At 48.0% G+C, this 23,183-nt stretch overlaps 2 protein-coding genes and 1 long non-coding RNA gene across 5 annotated transcripts in view; 2 read left to right on the top strand and 1 right to left on the bottom strand.

Moving 5' to 3' along the window:
* Sbp2 (SECIS-binding protein 2) overlaps positions 1-6,866 on the top strand; it is a 57,027-nt gene extending 50,161 nt beyond the window's left edge. For all 3 annotated transcript variants that reach the window (XM_089548495.1, XM_089548494.1, XM_089548496.1), the window contains one exon: positions 425-6,866. In XM_089548495.1, the coding sequence (XP_089404621.1) occupies positions 425-733 (309 nt within the window). In that variant the 3' untranslated portion in view covers positions 734-6,866. The remainder of the gene's footprint in view (positions 1-424) is intronic.
* A 7,593-nt stretch (positions 6,867-14,459) lies between these two features.
* Positions 14,460-15,441, bottom strand: LOC149339831 (uncharacterized). The gene is made up of 2 exons (XR_016283823.1): positions 15,212-15,441; positions 14,460-14,598 (listed from the first exon to the last, which is right to left on the bottom strand). It is a non-coding gene; the product is annotated as an uncharacterized LOC149339831 (long non-coding RNA).
* Positions 15,442-16,115: 674 nt separating this feature from the next.
* The window catches only part of FAM21 (Family with sequence similarity 21), a 98,301-nt gene continuing 91,233 nt past the window's right edge, over positions 16,116-23,183 (top strand). Inside the window, exons 1-3 of the mRNA XM_089548493.1 lie at positions 16,116-16,408; positions 16,819-16,950; positions 17,599-17,691. Of these exons, the coding sequence (XP_089404619.1) occupies positions 16,400-16,408; positions 16,819-16,950; positions 17,599-17,691 (234 nt within the window). The 5' untranslated portion in view covers positions 16,116-16,399. The remainder of the gene's footprint in view (positions 16,409-16,818; positions 16,951-17,598; positions 17,692-23,183) is intronic.

Genomic DNA, 23,183 nt, shown 5'->3' with positions numbered 1-23,183 from the left:
GTTTGTGACGTGAGATGCGCCCAGTTATCTTGATTGAATGTGGCCACGCGCAGCTGCTTCCACATTTTTCCAGAATGTTGTAATTGCTTTTGGTTCCTTATTCGAAGGTTCCTTGCCAACTTTAAATCAGGCATTCTGTTCAAAGACCGCCGAGCATGCTTGCTGCTACACTGCCACCAAGTAATTCAGTTCTTTGTGGATGCAGGTCTTCCCAATAAACAGTTTTGTTTGCAAGCCTTTTTTCTGCCTTCTCAATCCGCGTGATTCTCCAGTACTGATGGAACACTTAGCAATAAACATTGTTCACTTTTGGAGCTTACCAGTAAAATTGAAAATGAAGAGATGCAGTTCATTCATGCAGGCGCTGCCAAAAGGCGCTCGGTTATCACATGCAGAGCCTCCAGCTTGTTGATTGTGCTCGCAGGCGCAGTTCAAGCAGCTTCTCGAGCTGGTGAATGTGGCGAGGGAAAAGTATGCGGCGCTCAAGGAGGAACTCACTGACGGTGGCTTGGGACAAGGTGATGAGGAGTCCCAGATGTCGTCCGCACCCCTTGAGGACAGTACTCAGCATCATGCAGCCCTGGATGATGGCTGGGTGACCACTTACGAAGAGTCCGATACAGAGGACTTGGAAGATCCACTTTCAGCGGTAAAGGCCAAGACATCTGCAAACACGGACAAGGTCACTCAGTTACTGGCCCAGTCGCTGAGAGCTGCTGGCCATGAATCATAGTCTACGGCATCTGCTTGTGTAAATTCATGTGTATGTTGTGTGCTTGTGTGAGCTAGTGGAGTAGCATCGAAAGTGGCATGTCTGGGAGAAACTTGGTGGTATTGTTGTAAAGTGGGCTGTTTCGTGTCCCCCAGTGGAACATTTTGGTGTAGCACGAACTGAAAATTGTGGTTTGGTAAGGAGAGCATCACGGTTCCGCACAAAGACTTTTCTGGATTGCCACTGCGTTGATGTGGCATTTCACGACGTGTTTAAAGACATTAACTTGGGCTGCACCAGCACGGATGGTGCAGTTCATTGCCGTGTTCTTGCAGGCACAACAGGTTGAAGAGGTCGTGCCTGGCGAAAACTGTCTTCCTGTGGAACCAAATTTCATGCTGTCTCAGACTGTAAATGTGCAGCATGTCACCTCAAAAGTGCATTCTGCTTTAGCAGGCAGACCTAAGCTTTGTGCCGCTGTTCACAGTCTGAGGAGGCTGCAACCAAGATCTCTATTTGGATCGACGCTGCCTGTCGGGCCCCCATTAAATTGTAAAATTCATTTCAGGTATGCAAGCCTCGACCTGTCTGTGATCTTAAGAGCAAATTAGTGCTCATATATGGTGCAACAGATTGCTTTCTGAACGGATGAGTCCTGCTCCTATCAACATGCAGCATCGGCACTCTGATTGCGCTCACTCTAAGTGCTAGATTTCTTGGCTACCGTTATGTGGCTATATAATGTGCATAGCTTACTAGTGAGATCTCATTTTTATGCAGTGTATTTCAGTAGTTTTTACACACTGGGAACATTTTTAAAGCAGGCCCATACTTAATCACATTACTCGTGTATAGCAACAGCCGACATTCAGTCATTTTCATGCATTTAGAGGGGCCTTGGGACTTTTTTTTTTTTTCACTGGTGATTGTTGCACTTAAGAGTTCTTCATGCGTTGTTGATACCATTGCAAACAGAATTAGTGAAATCAGCATATGTTAATTAACTTCAATTTCTTGTGAAATCCACACTAGAAGCAGATGAAAAGATGGCAGAAATCAAATTTCAATCACCCAATAATGAAAGTGGCCTCTGCTGAAGTCAGTGGATTGGGAAAAGTGCCGTCAGTTTTCTCTTTACCACCATGACAGTCCATTGGCTGCTCTTGGTCATGTGGTCACCTTGCTGCATTAACCCTTTCCGGTCATCTGTCGGGCATCACCCGACAGTGGAAAAGTACCCGTCCAGTCAGTTGTTGGGCATGGCCTGACACAACGTTTTGCTTACTGTTTTTGTTGGTAAATTCGCGCGCCATCTGGTTAGATTTGTTGTAACCTGTAAATTAGCTATTTGGCTTTTCTATCGAGAAATGGCAGCACCATACCGCTGGAAAATATTTTTTGGTCAAGGTTATCAATAGGCGCCAAAAACTCGTGACAAGAGTTTGTAGCGGCCTATATACCACGCAATAGCTACGATGGTCTGGCTGAAAAAGAAGACGACGAGCGACAACTGACGCGTGCACGTGAGCAGAAGAGATTCGGCACACAGTCTGGTTTGCTGCCTGGCGAAGTGGGCCTAAAATATATATTTGTGGACACCGGGCAAAGATATCTGCCTGGTTCTCATACGCCACAAATTGGTGACTGCAGACTTCGTGCCTTTGCTCTCAACTCTCGCCCAGCCTCTGCCTCAGCTGCTTTGCTAGGCCTCCCACTGCTCGGAGCCCAAGCCCCGCCCACTTCGTCTTTTCTACCTCTTGTGCGCTATGGCCTCGGATTCTACCCCCTATGCGCCGCCTTCTTTGCCACCCCAGCCACTCCTTCCCGACTCCTATATGTGTCTTCAAGCTTCTCGAATTCTGGTCCTCGGACACCGAACTTTGGTTCATTACGATAGAATCATTGTTCCGTCGTCAGTTCGGTGTTGACCATGTACGACCATGTCGTCGGAGTGCTCACGCCTACTACTGCTGCCATTGTTAGTTATGTTCTAAGCTCCCTCCCAGCCAAGCGACGTTACGACCATCTAAAGGCTATGCTCATCGAGTGCACCACCGATACAGAACAGCATCGATTGCAGCAACTTACTGCCTACGATGAGCTCGGTAACCAGAAACCTACAGACTTACTACGTCACATGCGCGATTGGCTGGAGACCTGGATACACATGCCGACAGCGCCCTTCTGCAGGAACTTTTCCTGCAGTGTCTTCCACAACAGGTGCACATGATGCTGACTGTGTCTGCATCCACGACTTTGGGCTCCCTGGCTCAGCTAGCCAACAAGATCATGGAAGTCGGTTTTCCCTCCATGGCTACATTGCATCATCCTCCCGGCTCTCTGACCGCCGGTGCGGCTGCTGGCAATCTCTATTCCCATCTCCTCGATGTTAACGTGGAGTCCGCCCGGCAAGTCACGCAGCTTACAGCTGATATTGCTGCTATCCACACACGCCGGACGCATTCTTCGCAACATCGCCATTACAGCCTCAGTCGTGCCAGCTGCCGTTCTTCCCCTTCAGGTTCGATTTGCTGGTACCACCATCGCTGCGGCTCTCGTGCACGGCCGTGCCGCCAGCCCTGCTCCTACGTGGAAAACGGTCAGGCCAAATGCTGACGGCGACCGGTGTTCTCGGCCCAAGATCAGGTTGCCTCTTCCATGTCACCGACTGTAGCACCAAGATTCGCTGCCTCATCGACATTGGAGCCGAGCTCTGTGTCCTTCCTCCTACACTGGCTGAGCACCGCTGTCCTCCTGCTTCGCCTCCGCTCACCGCTGTCAAAGCTGGTCAAAAGTCGGTGACTCTCGACATTGGTCTCAAACGCATCTTTCGCTGGGTGTTTGTCATCGCGGATGTGTGCCGAGCAATAATCGGAGCCGACTTTCTATGGCACTACAAGCTCATCGTCGACATGTGGCATTGCCGCATCTTGGACTCAGAGACGGGCTTAGCTGTCTAAGGTGTTTCCTGTCGAGCTCCACCGCTCCGGCTTCTCCAGGCGCACACCTCCGTTTCTGACCCTTGGTCAGGCGTCGTTGCCGAATTTCCGGACGTTTTTTGACCACCCTCTCTTCACGCATCAGTCGCCCACAGCATGATAGACCATCACAATGAGCCCTCCCGTGTTTGCTCGGGCTCGTCGCCTCGCACCAGATCGTCTGGCCATCACCAAAAAGGAGTTCGAGCACATGCTGGACCTGGGTTTCATCGTCCCTCCTCGATTCCTTGGGCCTCGCCACTTCACATGGTGCCCAAAAAGAACGGTGACTGGCTAACGTGCGGCGACTACCGTGCTTTAAACAAGGCCACCGTACCAGACCGTTACCTATTCCTCACATCCAGGATTTTACATCGGCACTGCACGGCTCCACTATCTTCAGCAAGGTCGACCTGGTGAAAGCATACCATCAGATTCCTGTGGAGCCCTCAGATATTCTGAAGACCGCATTTATAAGACCCTTCGGATTGTTCGAATACCTCCGCATTCCTTTCGGCCTCCGCAATGCCTCCCAGACCTTTCAACGTTTCATCGACCAGGAATTGCGACGCCTCACATGTTGCTTTGCCTACCTCGACGACATCCTCGTCTTCAGCCCCACCACCGAGGCTCGCAAGCTCCAGAGGCTCGCAAGCTCCACCTACGGCAAGTGCTTGCACGCCTCGGCAAGTTTGCCATTGTGGTGAACAGTCCAAAGAGCGAGTCCAGTGTTGCGGAGTTGGATTTCCTCGGTCATCGCATAAACGCCAAAGGCATTCGCCCACACCCTACCCGTGTCACAGCCATGGCTGCCGCCCAGAGTACCGATGACGAGCTCAGAGTGCTTCGCACATGCAGCGACACTTTGGTGTTTGAAGTCTTTCTCCCTGACTGCGCCGTGTCCCTCGTTTGCGATACATCGACCCTACGTGCCTCGCATATACTGCCGGGCCGTCTTCGATGCTCTTCATTCTTTAGGGCATCCTGGAATTCACGCTGCTCAGCGGCTCGTCACATCTTGCTACAATTGGCCCAGCATCAATGTAGACGTTTGTTGCTGGTCGCACGCTTGCCTCCGCTGTCAGCAAGCTAAGGTCCATCGCCATACTACGAGTCCTCTGGGCGAATTCCCATCCCCGGACGCCCGCTTCAGCCATCTCCACGTTGATATTGTCGGTCCTCTTCCTCTCTGCCAGAGCCATCGATACCTGCTAACCTGCATTGACAGATTTACCCGCTGGCCCGAAGTGATGCCCCTCAAGGACGTCACAGCGGAGTCGATAGCTCAAGCGCTACTCACTCTCTGGATTAGCCGCTTTGATGTACCTTTCACCATTACGACTGAACGTGGTCAGTTTGAATCTGCATTGTTCGCTAACCTCTCTCAGCTGCTCGGCGTGAACCACTTCAAAAAAAACCTCTTAGCACTCAATATCAAACGGCGTCATCGTACGATTTCACCAACAACTGAAGGCTTCACTCATGTCTTCGACTTTCCCTACAACGTGGCTTGAGCGCCTTCCTTTCGTCATGCTTGGCACCTGCACCACTTTTCGCAGTGACTCTTCCTCCAGTGCCGCCGAGCTTACGTTCGGTACCACTCTTCGCATCCCAGGTGAAATCTTCGACCCCTCCATAACCCTTCCTAGTGACATTTTTGACTGTGCCTGCTGTCTACGCAGCGCTATGCGTGACGTCGTTCCTCCTCATCCAAGACAGTCTACTCGTCATGTGTACGTCAACCCCGACCTTCAGAGCTGCACGCACGTCTTTGTGCGAAATGACACCGTGCATCCTCCCTTACGTCCCCCTTACGCCAGCCCGTTCAAGGTCCTCCTGTGGCACAGCAAGTACTTTCTGCTGCTTCTCAACGACCGGGAGTACAATATCTCCATTGATCGCCTAAAGCCTGCTTACTTCAACTCTGAAGACTCATCTAATTGTGCTGCCACTCCCTTCCTGACCGGGCCGGTGCGTTTCGCCCTGTTTCCCACTCGTCACTCTCACGGCTTCCTCGCTAGACGGGGAGCCCTGTAGCGGCCTACCACGTGATTGCTATGATGGTCCGGTCGAAAAAGAAGACGACGAGCGACAACTGACGCGTGCATGCGGGCAGAAGAGATTTGGCACGCAGTCTGGTTTTCTGCCTGGTAAAGTGGGCCTAATATATATATTTGTGGACACCGGGCAATGATGTCTGGCTGGTTCTCGTATGCCACAAGTTCTATTCCGGTAGGCGTATTTTGCGGAAAATTGTCTAATGACTTTATAGAAAGCGAACATGATTTTAGTGACGAAGACAACTATGTGCCTCCTTCGACACAAGTTCCTACAGCGAATGTGAAGAGTGCAGCAGCACAATCAGCAGCAAAAACACACCGGGAAGTGACTCTTGGAAATTATACTCTGACAACCTCCAGAATTTTTTTTTTAATGAAAACTGAAAAAGATACGCTTTCAATAAATGTTTATAACCAAATCATGTTGTGGCACTCCCTTTCTTTGCGAGGGGGTAGAATGTCTAAAAGATTGCTGACCGGTGCAGTAGTCAGTTGGGAAACTACACCTGACCGGAAAGGGTTAATGGTCCATGCTCACCCGCGTCTGGCATCACGTGTGCTGAATGCAGCTACTTCTGACTGCGTATCGCTAGTGATGTTTACTTCTTGCATTTCGACGACCTGTTACAAAGTTTGCGTGCACTGTACACCCAAGCTGTGAGAACGGAAAATACTAGGTGTGCAGATCTCTACTGTAACTGAGAAGGCTTTCTTGCCATGGTTCCATACAACAAAATCAGCAACATACTGCTTGCCTCCCAGTAGTTTGCCTTGATAAAATTTCTCAAGGATAAGCTGCTGTGATGCCAAATTGATTTGCAGATCCCTTTTGTCCGCTGTACATAAGCTGCACCTCTGTTGACTGCTCCTTCCAACATTCCTTATCTTTGTGGCAATGTGATGCGCAACAGCTGTTTTATTTGCTTCAAACAGCTCTTAAACTTTAGCTGATATTGCAGTTTAAGGATAATTCATAGCACTAAATTTCACAAAGAGCAGACGACTTGGTGTTCCCCTTTCAACACCGTCTGGAGCAAAAGAGTGCTGTATAAAACAGATTTTCCCTTGGCTTTTTTTCACAGTGATATCAAAAAATAAAAGACTGACTGACTGAAATTTTCAGAAGTAATTAAAACACCTGCTGAATTCCCCAGCTTCAGCGAGGGCACAAACTCCCATTTACTTTGTACAGTCACCTCGTTGAATACAGAGTCTGACTTGCAGAGTCCTGAAAAGCTCTGATATCGGTTCTGCTCATCCTTTGGGGTCAAGACACTTCATGGAGAGGATGGGGACTCGACATAAAGGGAACAGGAACTTGACGAGCTTGTCAGCAAGGTTGTCCTTTCAGTGCGTCTCTTGCAGCTGCATGCACTGAATGGACTAGCTGTAAGCTAGGAAAAGAGCCATTTTCAGAAATGAGTTTGCATTTTCTTTGGGAAGAGACACTGACAATGCGGAGTTGTCGCTGCATTACTTCTAGCTGCAACCAGGCACAATGTGTGGATACCACGCATTTTTTTTTTCCCCGATCGCCAACATTTTTCGTCATACCATTCATAGGACCAATTTTTTGTGAGCTAATCTTTTGTGATTCAAAAAAAAGGGTGAAAACTGATTTGTTTACAGTTATGCTTAATTGCATTCTGATTACTGGTTTGGTTTGGTTTATGGGATTTAATGTCCCAAAGAGACTCTGGCTAGGAAGGACGCTGTAGTGGAGGGCTGTGGAAAATATTGACCACCTAGGGTTCTTTAATGTGCCCTAATATTGCATAGTATGCGGGCTTCTACCATTTCACCTACATTAGTGGGCGAAAGGATATAATATTTCTGTTTTTTGAATTTGACATTTTTTTACCGCACTGGAGCTTGCGCTTGAGGCAGGTAGGATGGCGATTCCAGACATTTTACACAACAGCCACAAATTTTTATCATCATTTTCGGTGACAATTTGTTCCCATAGCATATTTAATAAAGATCTGATTTCTGTGTTGCATGAAAGTAGCGGTGATTACATGTTTTTCTTAATACAAAATGTGGCGACAATTTAAAGAATGCCTTTTCACAATAACCTAATACATTAGTACTTCACATGCGATCCTTTTCTGGCGATCACTGCTTGTCTAGTCCATGTTTATCCACTTTTCTTGCAACTTCTCAACTTTCTGCTCGACGCTATTGCCTTTTTTGTCCCTCCAACGATGCGTGATGCTTATCCAAATATATTCAGTTGAAATAATCTGAGTAGCCCTGCTTGGCCACTTCATAAGGTGTTTAAACACATATTCTAGACTCTTCCCTGCCTATGGAAGCATAACCTTTTCAAGAATGTCCTGAGTGACCTTTTTGCTCATGGTTTTTTTAATTGGGTCAAGGAAACAAATTTTACCAGCGCCGAATTCGCCCCGTGCCATTACGCTTACTCCTCTATGCTTTATGGGAGGTGTATAACTAGGTCCATAAAAATTCCGTTTGGGGCGACGTATACAACGAATCTTATCATTCACACACGGCAAAAATTTTGATTTGTCTAATGAAATCACTCTTCCATTCGTGACATATCCACAGTGTGTGTTCCTTCACCTACATCATCCTGAAAACCCAGTCCTTTTCATAGATGTGAAGGGTTGGAGCTGGGGTCCTGTCGTTAAGTTCAGCACATTGCACACGATGTCTTATAGTCCATGGAGTTAGTGTAAAGCCTGGTAACAGGACTGAATCTTCTGAAATGTCTATAACATTCAGTCTATAGTTTTTTGGACTCGCGCGAACAATGTCTTTCTTGGCAACTTGGTTGGTTGTTCTGGCTTGTCTCCTTCAAAGGTCAAAAACCAAACCCCCTCTAGACCTATATGTCTTGAAAACGTGTGAAGGTGTGGACTGCGCCGCACTGAAATCCAGTGAAACTTGATGGTCTTTTATCCCATAGTTGCGGCCATGGATAGTTGCCATTTGAACAGCCTTGGTGACGTTATGCTAACCTCACACTCTGCCCACTGCTTATAAAAGTATGCAGTAATACACGTAACTGCACAACATGTGTCACCTGAAAATGAGAGCAAGTTTATAATAATTTAGAATGAACGAAAAATGAATGCACTGCGAAACGTCCATGAAAGGTCAAAAATGATAAACGACCTGAAGGCAAATAGTTACACCCCAACAGCTCTTGATGGAAGAAGAGGGCATTACTGCACCATAATATTGCCACGGCCAAGCAAAGATGAAGCAGAAGTGAAAAAGAGGTGAAAGTTGGGTCAGCTGGATGATATCAAGGAATTGACTTGGTACACCTGGTGTGAATCAGCCTGGAGTAAAGGCTCATAACTTGGTGGAGGCTTGCTGGGCACGCCCTTACAACAACGGAGCACCCACCTAAGCCTCGCCGGAGTTGATGTCTTGCCGGTGTACCACCTCTCATGCCCGAGATGTCCCTAGATGGAGAAGCCACCCCCATGCCTGCACTCAGCAACACCTGGCTGCAATAATGTGAACCTCGCACCTTTGCGGGCACAGCTGGTGATGACATGGACAAGTGGCTCACGCATTACCGAGTGAGCGACAATGAGCGGGATACAAACAACCGGCTAACGTACGTCGTTTTCTCGCTCATGGATGTGGCCCTTACATTGTACGAAAATCACAAAGACCCGTTGACATCCTTGTCGTGCTTTGTGGAAGAACTTACAAAGTGCTTTGGTGACTACTCCTTGAAGAAGAAGAGGGCTGAGCAGACACTGGCTCATCGGGCTCAGCTTCCTGGTGAGACTTGCATACATTATATTGAGGCAATACTCAAGCTCTGCAAAGTAGCTTCGCCTCGTATGTCCAACGAAGACAAGGTTGGCCATTTGCTTAAGAGCTTCGCTGAAGACATCTGTACGTTTCTTATACATGATTTTAGTTTCGATACCTGGGCGCCGCCATGTTTGTTTTACTCGAGCGCCGCCTACCGCCGACGCCATCTTGGACTGATAATTTGCAGCCGGTGGGCTGCAGCCGAAGCAGCGTGCGATCTCTGAAAGTGTCATTCGCCCGTTTTATTCCTGCCAAGCCTAGAAATTTTGGGTGGGCGTTCGCCTCGTGTCCATCCTCGTGTGTGCTATGCCATTAGCTCCTGCAATAACCAACTGGAAGCAAGCGACCATTCCTCGACGCAGCGAACGATCAGCACGGTGAGGGCCAAGCTCGCAGTTCACGCGTGCTTTTTTGTCGCCGGTTGCCTGTAGGGCAAACGTGGTACGGTGTTGCATGTTAGAAAAATGGAAGCAAAATGTGTTGAAACACAAGATCGCGGAGGGCAATGATTATCTAGTTTTTCGTGGAGCGCAGTTTTTCATGAACGCTTTCGCTGCCTGCTTGGACATGGCGAGTGTGACAGTTTAGATGCTTAGCTTGCGACAGAGTACCCCGTTTACAAACTGAACATTTTGGAAACAGCGAGTACATGACCGAAACGAATCCACTTCTGATGATTAGAATGTTTGTTTGCGGAGATACGCGCTATGAAATTGAAATTCAGCCCCTCCTGCCGCTTGCTGTTCGTACTACGAGCGTTACAAGCCAGTTGACTGAAAGCGATTCGCATTCTCGCCTTCTCCGCTCCCGCCAGCACTTACTGGTGCACAAATACCAGAAAATGTGCAATTACACGATCTAATAGGTTGGTACGCTAACGGAATGCTATTACCGCTTACTGACAGGCAGAATCGCCGACCTGTGTTGAGAATTCCAATCTCAATTGGGTCGGGGCACTGCTCAAGTCGCTGCGTTTCTTGTATCTCTGGCACGGTTATGCATAGTGCGGATTTTTTTACAGTGCATTCGATGCGATTTCACAGAGTTTACCGTCCTGTGCATGTCGTGTATTTTTTCATCTTACGTTGCCATGGCTGCATTTTTTCTCACTTTGCAGTTGGGTAAAAGTTCATGTCGCCGCTTCTATTCATGCCATGCTGTGCAAATTAAATTAGTAATTTTGCACTAACGACATGTTTATTTTTTTCAGGTGGCGATCCCCACACCCTCCCGATATTGACGATCATGTGGGGCGGCGAAAAGAAATTGCGGCCAAATTTGTGAAGTCCTCGCATAGTGTACTGCTGAATTAAAAAAGAGCTCTGCCAAGGCCGTCCAAATACTTGATCTCTTAAAATTATGCACAGATTATAGTTTGGTAACCCAGGCGCTGCGCTTCGTTCCGCGCCCTATATTAGGCACAGGCAGAGGGTTTGTTTCTGTCTGCATTTCGTTCACAAACTGCGCTAGCGTTTAGCTTTTTGTTGGCGCAAGTATGTTTTGTTCACCAACTACGTCCACTGCCAATGCAACTAGGGACTGGCGGAAAAGCGGTGAAGAAATGGACACCGCAGACGTGATGAGACCTTCGCATAACATGGTGCGCGTACATACTGGCGGCGTTTTTTTCTACTTTCGTCTACTATTTCCGCAACCTACAATAAAACAGTGATGTCTAGAAGACGTTGGTGTTCCGTACAACATTGCTGCTTTTGTTGTACAGACGCAAACACGCGCTTGACCGGTAGCTAAGCAGCCGCGGACGTTGCTCCGAGCGCCGGATTATCAGCCCAGGGGAGGACGGCAACAGGGTGTCGCGCAGCACACGTGTTTGAGAGTATTTTTCCCTCTCCTGCCCGCTCCTCGTAAAATGGTGTATAAGCAAGGACAGTCTGAACTCTTGTCGCCGATGTTGTAAAGCGCTGCCAAACATTTGAGAATTTGAAAATGTGCAAATAACACTGAAATTTGGTTGCTCGGGCAGAGTGACAACAGTCGCAGCGATTGACACTGCTTCCATGAGTGATTTCACCTCCACTATCCACCAGATTGTTCGAGAGGAATTTTCCAGCTGCCAGACACCCTCTTGTAATCATACATTCCCTTCTCTGCAGCGGCCGGCAGAGCCTTTTAACCCCTCCTTTCAAATGCGCACGGCTGCGGCGAAAGGTCAAACGGTGGCAAGGAGGAGAAGCAGCGGCGCACATGTGCAGTAGCCTGCGCCGTGCGTGACATAACTCGTGCTCTGACATACGCCGGCTCACGCGAAGCGCGTTGACTAGCGTAGTGAAGCTTTTCGCTTCATAAAAGAAAACAGCTCTGGGACTGGGCCCTGCCCGTGAATACGTCATTCGCTGACGGTTTGCGACTTCCGGTTGTCGCACCCAGCACCCAAGCAGCAGCGTCGGCAGCGTCTCTCTGGTCTCTCTTCGCCTCGGACGGACGAAAAAGACACTGCGAGTGGCTCCGGAACTCTCGACAGAAAGAGACGGCAGAGGTAAATTGAAGCCATATGCGCGAAGGCAATGCCGTGGCTCGCGCTTGCCAGAAGGGGTCGCGCGGCGGCACGAGCAGACGATTTTCACGGCTACCGGAAGTGTGTCCTTGACGTCGTGGCTGCCGTGGCAACGTTGGCCGTGGCTCCAGTGAATGTGTGGTGGCCTGCCGACTTCACGGGACTCATGAGGAAAAAAAAAATTTTTTTTCCTTTTTTTTCCCTCCATGACGGGACTAGTGACGTCTATTTTCCCGATTTTAGTTTCAAAATCGGTCACTACGAGGACGCCAATCGGCCCGCGAATTTTTAAAAAAACACGGTTTTTAAAAAATAATAAATTGCCGGCTCAGTTCTGAAGACTCATACTTGGTGTGAATGCTTCTTAGCATCCTTTCTAAGCATTGAAAGCATTTACAAGCGACTTTTAATTCGTTGCATAGTCCCTTTAAAGGGTGCATTGCTGGTTACAACGCACAACGGTGACGGCAACGGCGACGCCGCGAAACTGGCGCCTAGCTGCGCTCTAAAAAAATCTCCCAGCGCATGCAGGCGCACGTGGTACGTGAGGCAGCACGCAGGGCTTGATTGTAGCACCTTTCATTCCAGTGCCAGTTCTCTGCGGTAAAGCTGTGGCATTACAGATACGATACGCAGCCAAATTTTGTACAGTACACCCGCTTGTTCAATACGAACGCTCAACAAGTTCAACGCGCTCAACGCAAGCTCAACGCGCTCAACGCAAGCTCAACGCGCTCTTGTCGAGATTATGCATTAGTACTAGTGATGCAAAACTATCGATAGTACTATCGATACTACTATCGAATTGATCGAGTCACTATCGAACTATTTTTGCCATCGATAACTATCGATAGTACTTTCGATAGTTCTGTTCATAGTACTCGATAGCCGTGCCGATACTACTTGTTATATATATAGTACTATCAATTCCATAAAATCAACCAGCACTGCATCCTACACTTTTTGGCTTCCTGAGTGTGTTTTTTAGAGGTGAAGATGCTGGATAAAATGTTGGTGTGCAAATGTCCTAGTTGCGAAGCATGAATGAAAAAAGCATTTCTGCGGCGGTTACGGAATTACGACGTCTGCAGTGCACGATAGTGTCGCGTACGTAAGCCAGTGCTGTTCTTTCATCGGATGCAGTTCCAGGTACTTTTCCGAACTGCCCCACTGCACGTGAAAGAACCACAGCTGGTCGAAATTTACCCGGAGGCCTCCACTACGGCATCCCCCATAGATTGAGTGTCTTGGGACGTGCCTCATGGTACCGTGAAACCAATCAGGTATCGCAAATGTTTTCGCTGGCCAACAAATGCATAATAACAATGTTGTTGATATCAATAGTCTTACCACCGACAGTTTCACTATAGTCTTGCTATCGATAGCGGTACTATCGCTAATAAAATGCGTGTTGCGGAAATAAACGCGCCCCGTAAAATGCTTCTTTCAGCTAAACGGGCGCATTGTTCGAGCTCAAATTTCGCATAAAAATGGCATTTGGTCGGCAGAATTGTTTAATACCACGTTTGATTGGGGTACTTACCTGATTCGAACAGAATAAGTCGGATATTCACATCGTCTGCGGCGACGACGAAAGAAATTTCTCGTTTGTTGGTCGTGAAGAATCAGCAAAGGAGGGGGTTTCGGGGGGTTTGAAGACGCTCTTTCAACTGGTTTTTAATGCTCACAGAAAACTTAGCTTGGCAAAACTAGCTGGCGTAGTGCCCTCCATGCGTAGTGCCCTCTGCAATCCAGGGAACAATTATTATGGCAGCGCCCAGGTTGGAAAGGTCGAGTTTCCGCGAAAGGCGCGGCAGTAGCGCCATCAAAGGACCTGCACAGCTTGTAATACAGGCCCCGGTGCCCTTCGCTTTAGGGAGTTTTTCTATTCAAATAACAGATAGCGCCACTAATGCCTTCTAGTGATGCTAAGAAGTGGCGGCTTTGAGTTCGTCGATTTTGCGACAGAAGATTAATTACGTGTTTGCATCATGCGCGGATGAACCAGGTAAGTACTCTTGACTTAATACGAGACAAAAGTTACTGCAATATTTAAGTTCTGCGCGCATTTTCAGCGTAAACGAGACAGCCGAGCCAGCGGTTGAGGCGAGAAAATTTTTAGATATCTTGACGATAAACCCAAGCAACCACCGATATCCTTCGGACGGCCGACAGAGGTCTGTTTCGGATGTTCTGTACGTCCGCTGAACATCCGCAAACAGCCGGTCGACGTCCGTCGGCCGTCCAAAAGGTGGCCAAAGGTATACGGTTCGCCCGCCGACGGACGTCCAGTTGAGTACGTCCATTGGCGGATCTTTCTCGGATTTTCGCATATATGGTGCATGCGTGCTTTTTTCACTCCGCCCGATGCAATAAAACCAAAAACAATTTGATGCATAGCACGCATATTTTATTGTGGTTGATGATACATCAGCTGAGCAATGGGTTATATTCGGAAAATTTCTTAAATGCGACTGTTCAAATGTGGCAAGCTTGGGACACACATCCGTAATCTTCCCACCCACAGGATTTCTGAAATAAAAAGAACGCGGCAAACATCAGTCATGTAAAACAAATGGCACAATGCAGCAGCCCAAGTAAAAACATTGGAACCAATTAATAGAAGTGTTTAATGCTGCAATTATAACGGACAATGCACTTTAACAAACAACTCAATAAGTATAAGGCAATAACAGCTCTCACTTTTCCACATCATATTTGACTATGAATCTGTTATTTATTCTCATGGGCCCTAGGGCACTAACCTGCGCAGCACTGTACGCGACTGTGCACAGAAAGCCGCAAAGCTTCCGTTGCGAACCACTGCGAACTGCACGTGCTTTCTATGGTCTGCCTTTCGCGCGTTGTCACTCTTTATATAGGCACAGTGAACCTAGCGATGCCTTAAAAATTAACAAGATGTGAAAATACTCTGTCCCGCAACTTTGAAGAGGAGTGGGAATTAGCCGCGCGAGTTGAGGGCTCCCACAGCTGTGTGATGTAGGCTCCCGAAAGTGTGAGAACAACACGCACTTGTGGAAGCCATCTCCTCGCGCTTACTGCTCCCACTGTCCTCTGAACGAATGTTATATGAGCATGCTGCATTGTCCTAGAAGCAAGTTCCAAGAAGTGTACTGATACATACCTTCGTAGGCAATCACATGTGCACTAAGCCTTCTTTAAACAAGGTCGACGCAGTACGGGATTCCGGTGTTCCAGAAGAGCTTCAGGCGCTTCCCGTATCTTTCGAATTGCTTAAGTTACATACTACTTTCGTCCACAGACCGAACAAAGCCACACATTATAATAACAGAGCTATAAAGCTCTGCGAGACAACACTACGCGACAAATCAACAACAGCGCTACGGAGCCGTACTGATGGATTGGATTGGACTGACCGCGAACTGACATCTATGATGATGGTGATAGCTGAATGCACGGGAGTTTTGATACTTACGAATGGTTTCAATGGCAAGTTTAGCTAGCAAAACGGTGGACATGTCGCACAACTCCACTAATTTGGAGAAGTTTTATAAATATAAAACTAGTCATTGGGTTCTTGCAAAATTCTGCAACACCAGCTTCTCCTCTTAGATAAGTTTAGCTCGTTGGCGGCTCTCACTGCAGGAAGGAGTGGAATCGCACCAATTTACAAACATCTTCGCGTCAAATCCGCCAACTGATGCAAATAAAACAGTATACATACACGAAAGACCCAAATTTTCTGTGAAATAAAAAACGTCCATACTCATGGCCTGGGAAGATACTCGGCCTTACATCCTTCGGACGTACACCTCGTCTCTCATGCGGATATACAAAAGTGGACACTGTCCGTACGTCCGGCGGATGTACGAATGCGGATATCCGAAATCGGATTGTGTTCGTACGTCCGACGGACGTCCGATTTCGGCAAAGGACGTTCGGATCTAGCTCGTACGTCCGACGGATATCTGTGGTTGCTTGGGAAGATGCACAATACTCTATTTTAAGCTTTTTCTTCTTCTTCTCCACATGGAAGCTTTTTCATTAGCTTACCTTCTTTGCCCTCTGAATATCCGCGAAGTGGCCAGTGGGCCAATCGCTGGAATTGAATGAGCTGAAGAGACAATAACTTTTCGCTGGAATTTTTAAAAACTCCCATGAAGGGTCTCCAGGTTAAGGGAAGTTGAGGCCACTCTCATGGAGCCTTTGCAGCATGATGGTCTACTTTTAGTACTTTTAGTGCATTCCCGCACAACTGCGTTGGCAACCTGAGAAAGTGGCGTTTCCAGCTTGTTTCCAGTTTCTAAACGCAGCAAGGTATCCAAACTGGCATGAATCAGTAGTGAATGACATGAACTCGGTGAGTTTCGCGCCAAGTTTGCACTTAATTGCTAGTGTGCAGTCAGCTCTGAACCGCTGTTCTTGTCATACATCGCTCTTCGCATTCGGTCTCTCTAGCAGGCCACTTTTTGCAAGCTAAGTGAGTGAGTAGGGGCGGTGTATACTTTCGCAGCACATGACATGCTACGACTCGTGAAGCACGGCGCTTGCCCAGTATAATTTGAGGCACTCGCTAATTATTAGTTTTGGGCCAAGTCCGCTTAGCCACTAGGAGGCAAATGATGCAGCTCCTCCGTGTTGGCGTTTCTGTTGTTGTTAAGCCGGCGACAATCTGAGATGGAAATGACATTGCAAACTCATAAGCAGCAGATCTTATTCTTGTTTAGCGTACGTTCTTGAGAGAGAGTGAGTACAACTGGCGTCGGTCAGATGAGGCGCGGTTCCTCACAGGTGGTGTCCAACGGCGAGGAAGGCCCCGTGGCGAAGCAGTGGGACCAGCCTCTGACGACCGCAGACATGCGAGCTCGGGCTGCTGACTGGTCTCTGGCTGACGACTCTCGGGTAAGGAATTCGTGTGCGGCTTACGTTGTTCATTAGTCGACACCGTCGCCAACGTCGGTTGAGTGCACAAGCATGCTGGATTTCGGAATGCTGCAGTCATTGGTCGTTATTAAATAACCAACAAGCCCAGGCGACCAGTCTGGGAAACTGCATATGAACCGATCGTTCTGTGGGCAGGCTGTAGTCGCATCTCATGATGGGTTAGATAAATGTACGGCTTCTCAAACTACGTTGGCTCATGTTCATGTGTTTTTTTATAATGCGCAATGCTTGCTTTCTTTTTGTTTCATGATGAGAACCTCCATGCTTAGTTTTGCATGGAAGGGCTGGAAAGCAAAATGCATTATAGAAGTTAAAATTTTCCACCAGCACCTTCCTTGTTTGGTCTTTGTGACCACAGCTGGAGAGCACTGCAGAGTAGTCTGAAACTTCATCTGTAATGCAAGTGCATGACAAGTCACTGCTAAAATCGAAAGCACGGGCTACCTGCATTGCTACTGCACGAGGCATAAAGCCCTTGGCTGGCATCTCTTTGGTTTGGGTGGCCGTGAGGAGAAATTGTTGCTTTGGTCAGGCTTCCTAATTTGTTCTGACATTGCTTTTGATAAATTGCATCTCCCTTTCACTGAATGCGGCTACTGGTTGCAGATGCTTGCTTACCTGGAGGCCTTCACCCAGAGTGTAACGGCAAGGACGTGTGAAATCCAGAAGCAGCTTGAAAGCCTTGTTTATGAAACGCAGGTGAGTGCTGCACTGCGCAGAGGAGTGAGTGAGTAGAAACTTTATTGATTTCTAAGATTTAGCCTGCGGTGGAGGTCTTCTTCAAGTCTTCTCTTCAAGTCTTGAGGTTGCCTCCTTAGCCTTGGGTGGGCCCCTAGTCCAGGGCTCCACTGAGTCTGGCCACCTCGCTTGCGTGTGCTATGAGTGCCCTTTGGGCCTCTAGCTCGCAGCTGGTGAGCCGGCTCTCCCATTGCTCCGCACTTGGTGTGTCGTGTTTGTGGAACGATATGTTTCTGTCGCATTCCCATGTTATGTGGTATAGTGTTGGCCTCGCTTCGCACCAAGGGCATGTGGCGCGGTATTGTGTCAGGAACATCTTGCTTAGTATATGTAAGTTGGGGAAGGAGCCTGTCTGTAGCTTCCGCCATTTTGCGGCTTCTTCCTTGCTTAGCTCTTTGTGTGGTGGGGGGTATTTGTATCTTAGCCCCCTGTATAAACTTAGTGTTTCAGAGTACCCAGCCCCTAGGCTAGTCCAGAGCTCCTCCGGGGCTTGTGACCCCCCAGCTCGGATAGTAAGCCCTCGAGCTAGTTCGTCCGCCCTTTCGTTGCCCCAGACCCCCGCGTGGCCTGGTATCCAAATTATGTTATGTTTCTCTCTCCTCCCCGAGGGTGTCCCCTCGCTGAGGATCCTGAGTGTCGTTTTGCCTACCCTTCCTTTTGTGTAGTTTCGACACGCTTCTTGTGAGTCTGTTAGGATATTCAGGGGTCTCCCCTTTCTATCCCCCTCCCTCATTGCTAGGGCTATCGCTATCTCCTCCGCCTCTGCTACATTTGATGCCCTGGCCGTGAGGCTCGTTATGTGTTCTCCCTGGTGGTTGACGACTACCGCCACCATTTTATTTCCTCGTTCACCATAGTACAGGGAAGCGTCGGTGTATACCGTGCTGTCCCTGTGCCCTATTGTTTTTTCATAGTATTCTGCCCTGGCTCTCCTCCTGCTGGCATGGAGGTTTGGGTCCATGTTGCGGGGGATGGGTTGTACGCTTATGTTTCTTCTTAGTGCGTCTCGTATGTTTGCCCTGTTGTTCTGATGGTTCTCTGTCTCCCGACCCAACCTAGTCAGAAGTGCTCGTCCGGTTCTTGTGTCGCTGAGTCTTTGAAGTTGTGCCTTTATTTGGCATTCACTCAGCTCTTCAAAAGTGTTGTTAAGCCCTAGTTGCATTAGCTTCTCGTTCGACGTGTTCCTTGGTAGATGTAAGGCTATCTTGTACGCTTGCGAAGGATAGCTTCTGCTTGCTCTCTTTCAGCTTTGATGGTTACGTGGTATGGTAGTGAGTATGTTATTCGACTGACTATCAGGCTGTTCACCAGTCTGATTGTGTCTTCTTCCTTCATGCCATGCCTTTTGCTGGCTACTCTATTTATCATTCGGCCTACTTGCTCCGCCGCTTTGCGTAGCAGGCTGAGTGTGTGGCTGCATTTCCTGCTACCTTGCAGCCACATACCGAGTATTCTTATCATTCTTTGTTCCGGTATGTTCTGCCCTTCTAGTTTCACCTCGAGGTTAGCCTCTGTAGGGTGCCTTCCTACTCTGAGAAGTTCAGAGGAAGAATGCTCTGGTGGCCATGAACTGGGCTGCTATTCAGGCATGCTTTGCTCGTGAGCTCATCCACATGGGCTGAGCATGGTGTGTTTCTTGCGTGCTGATCAGTCACAGTCTAGCCCACTTACAACAAACGTGACCGTCATGCACCATTCATTCGTTATATCCGGGTGCTCACACTAAGTGGACTGGTCGTAATATAGGTGACAACTGCAAGGTGAGCTTTCGTGTTGTGCTATCTGCACGGTATCTGTGAGTCGTTATAGGCCTGGCTAAGGTCTGACAGGTCTTTGGCATTGTGATCAATTGGGTGATCTGCACTGTGAGTTTATGGGGTACACATCAACCTGGTGCAAAATCTGTAGCTGCAGATATGGTCATTTGTTCATATTGAAGCGAGTAGACGACGACGACAAACAGCGATGGCACGAGTGGGAAGAGTAGAAGACGACAACGAAGTTCGGACTGTGTTCTCGGTGCCGCTCGCAGCTGTTCTTGTCTATTTGTAAATATCTGTAAATATATTCTTTCCCGCAACATATTTGGTGGAGGTGCGGGGTATCGATCCCAGTACCTCTCGCATCGAGCCCTCGTCAAGTCCTTGGGCTTCACCAGTCGTCCTGGTGAAAAAGAAGGACGGCAGCTGGCGCTTCTGCGTTGATTATCGGCACCTCAACCGCATCACAAAAAAAGACGTATATCCACTCCCAAGGATCAATGATGCATTAGACTGCCTCCACGGCGCCCCTCGTCAACTGCTCACCGACCGCGGTCGTTATTTTCTATCCAGAGTAGTTCACGACATTCTTCGTTCGTGTGACACACAGCACCAGCTCGCGACAGCTTACCACCCACAAACCAATGGGCTTACGGAAAGGTTCAACCGCACGCTCACCGACATGTTAGCCATGTACGTATCGCCAGACCACCGAGATTGGGACACAGCCTTGCCTTATGTGACATTTGCATATAACTCTTCCCTTCATGACAGAACAGGCTATTCTCCTTTCTACCTTTTGTTTGGTAGGCATCCCACCTTGCCTTCGGACACACTCTTGCCGCCTTCTTCAGCCCCCACCACTGCTTACGCTCGGGACGCCATCTCCCAGGCCACGCTGGCACGCCAAATAGCACGTAGTAGGCTTCAAGCCTCTCAAGTTTCCCAGAAGTCAGCCTACGACCGCCGTCACCAGGCCGTCGAATTTACCCCAGGATCACTCGTCCTTCTCTGGACGCCCTCTCGCAGCGTCGGTCTCTCCGAGAAGCTCCTTTCGCACTACCGTGGCCCTTACCGTGTCGTGCGCCGTGTTACCGACGTGAACTATGAAATTGCTCCCCTTGAAACCTCGCCATCGTCCTCTGGCGCCACCACCGACATCGTCCACTTCTGTCGCCTGAAACCTTATCACGACGCTCATGCGCCGCCGCCCTAACGCCGAGACGGCGTTTCAGCAGCCGGGGGTCCTGAAGCGAGTAGACGACGACGACAAACAGCGATGGCACGAGTGGGAAGAGTAGAAGACGACAACGAAGTTCGGACTGTGTTCTCGGTGCCGCTCGCAGCTGTTCTTGTCTATTTGTAAATATCTGTAAATATATTCTTTCCCGCAACAATATTAGGCATTTAGGTTTTGTAACAATGCTGTCTTTGCTGAGCACTAACTGGTGGCAGCTTTTCTCAGATCGTGCCAATGTGTTGCACGTGGGTGCAGCAATGGCAGCCAGTTTTTTCACTCAGGTAACGTTCCACATTGTCTAAGCTCTTAGTTAGTTGACTAGTTAACGCTCAGCTAGACTCTTAGCTGCAGTCAATTTTTAGGATAAATAAAGCACAGAGGCACTCTGTGAAACCACGCTGGACACAGTGGAAAAGAAAAGGCCTTTTTGATAACCTCATGCACAACGCTATCTGTGAGGTGCAACTGCCTTTCTGCTCTTGGCTGAAAGCCATACAGTGCACATATTTAAAGAAGTAGGCACTCGAGCTATTTCAGCTCATAAAGTTCATTCTGGTTTTAAGGAATCTGTGGTCATTACATGCAGAGCAGCTGATTACCGATCGAACTGAAGAAAGCGCATCAGCTTAGTATCATATTGCGTCTCTTCTCATAGCTCTGTTTAGGTGTGATAAGATTTCTCTTATGTATGACCCGCCATAAAAAGACTTGCGGGGTCCCACGTTTCAAGCGTAAGACGGGTACCACTGACAATTTATCAGTGTGCTGCTTCTGCTGTCTCACTGTTATGTGCACAGTTATCTGCACATAAGCAGTGGTGATGTGCACCAGTGGTAGATGTTATTTTTTAACATGACAGCATTGAGGGTCCCGTTAGTGGAAAATGTGGAAGTGGAGTCACTGACTGGACCCGTCGATGTCACTGCATCATGCGCTGAAGCTGCCGCATTGGCTTAGTGGTTATGGTGCTTGGCTGCTGACCCGAAAGACGCAGGTCCGATCCCAGCCGCGGCGGTTGAATTCCGATGGAGGGGAAATTCTAGAGGCCCGTGTACTGTGCGATGTCAGTGCACGTTAAAGAACCCCAGGTGGTCGAAATTTCTAGAGCCCTTCACTAGGGCATCCCTCATAGCCTGAGTAGCTTTGGGACTTTAAACCCCCATAAAACTGTAAAACTAAAAAAATCATACAGACTGAGCTTAAGTATCACCCCGGCTTTTAATGCGAAAGATCATGTGACCCATTAGGACAAAACCTGTCTGCCACCATCCTTGGCACGAAATACAGATGATGCAGTATGCATGTATACAATGTCACTACACGAGTAAGTGAATGTGTATATTCATGAATGGTGAAACACAACGTGCAGTTGTCCACACACACCTCTGGAGCGCATGACCTGCGGAGCGGGCATTACACTTGCGTCATTTATGAGTGGCATATGGCTCGGACCAAGACCTTATCGTGCAAGTACATTAACATGAATCAAGGTCAACTCCTTGTGTCTTTAAAAAGTATTGTTTCCCGCCAGACAGCGGTAATTGTCATAAATTGATTTAATTTATTCATTAAAAGAGCTTTATTTCTCAACAAAGTGAGAAGAGACTGGGACGAAAGGTCCAGAAAGCCTGACAAAGGTCCCAGCCCCCTTCTGTACACAGTTACAGTAGTGGTGATAATGCATTCAAATGCATACATAAAAGGCACATCTCGAACAGCAGAATACAATTACAGTAACAAAAATTTATTTATTTATTTATTTAGTTACCTTCAGGGCCGTTAGGCGTTACAGAGGGGAGTGGGAATAACGTACAAGTACAAAAAACAAAAACAGCAGCTAAAAAAATTGAATGTAGTTACAGCACACACTGGTATAAAATCAATAACAGCAATAACAGCATGATTGGAACATTTGGTGATTACCTTAATCAAAACAAAAACACATTCACAATAACAAAAATGCATTGTATTTGCACTACTTATACACAGTATATATACATATATAAATTGTGAAGACAATAAAGTAAGTTTAGCCGTCACGGTGGCTCAGCGGTTATGGTGCTCGGCTGCTGTCCCGAAAGACGCGGGTTTGATCCCGGCCGCGGCGGCTAGAACTTATTTGGAGGAGAAATTCTAGAGGCCCGTGTACTGTGCGATGTCAGTGCACGTTAAATTACCCCAGGTGGTCGAAATTTCCGGAGCCCTCCACTACGGCGTCTCTCATAGCCTTAGTCGCTTTGGGACGTTAAACCCCATAAACCAACCTAAACCAACCAATAAAGCAAGTTTTTAGCAAAAGCAAATATTATGGACAAGTAATAAGGCACACAGCTTTTTCTTGAAACGATTTTCTGAGACACTGAGATCCAATAGTTCTGGAAGCTTTTTTATTATTTCTGTAGACTTATAAGTAAATGCTTGTTTGCTATAATTTGTTCTTATTTTTGGAATGT

Source organism: Amblyomma mixtum, chromosome 6 (genome assembly GCF_055824585.1).
Source record: "Amblyomma mixtum isolate Tamu chromosome 6, ASM5582458v1, whole genome shotgun sequence".
Classification (NCBI taxonomy): Eukaryota; Metazoa; Arthropoda; class Arachnida; order Ixodida; family Ixodidae; genus Amblyomma; species Amblyomma mixtum.
This window is presented reverse-complemented; position numbering and strand designations above follow the sequence as displayed.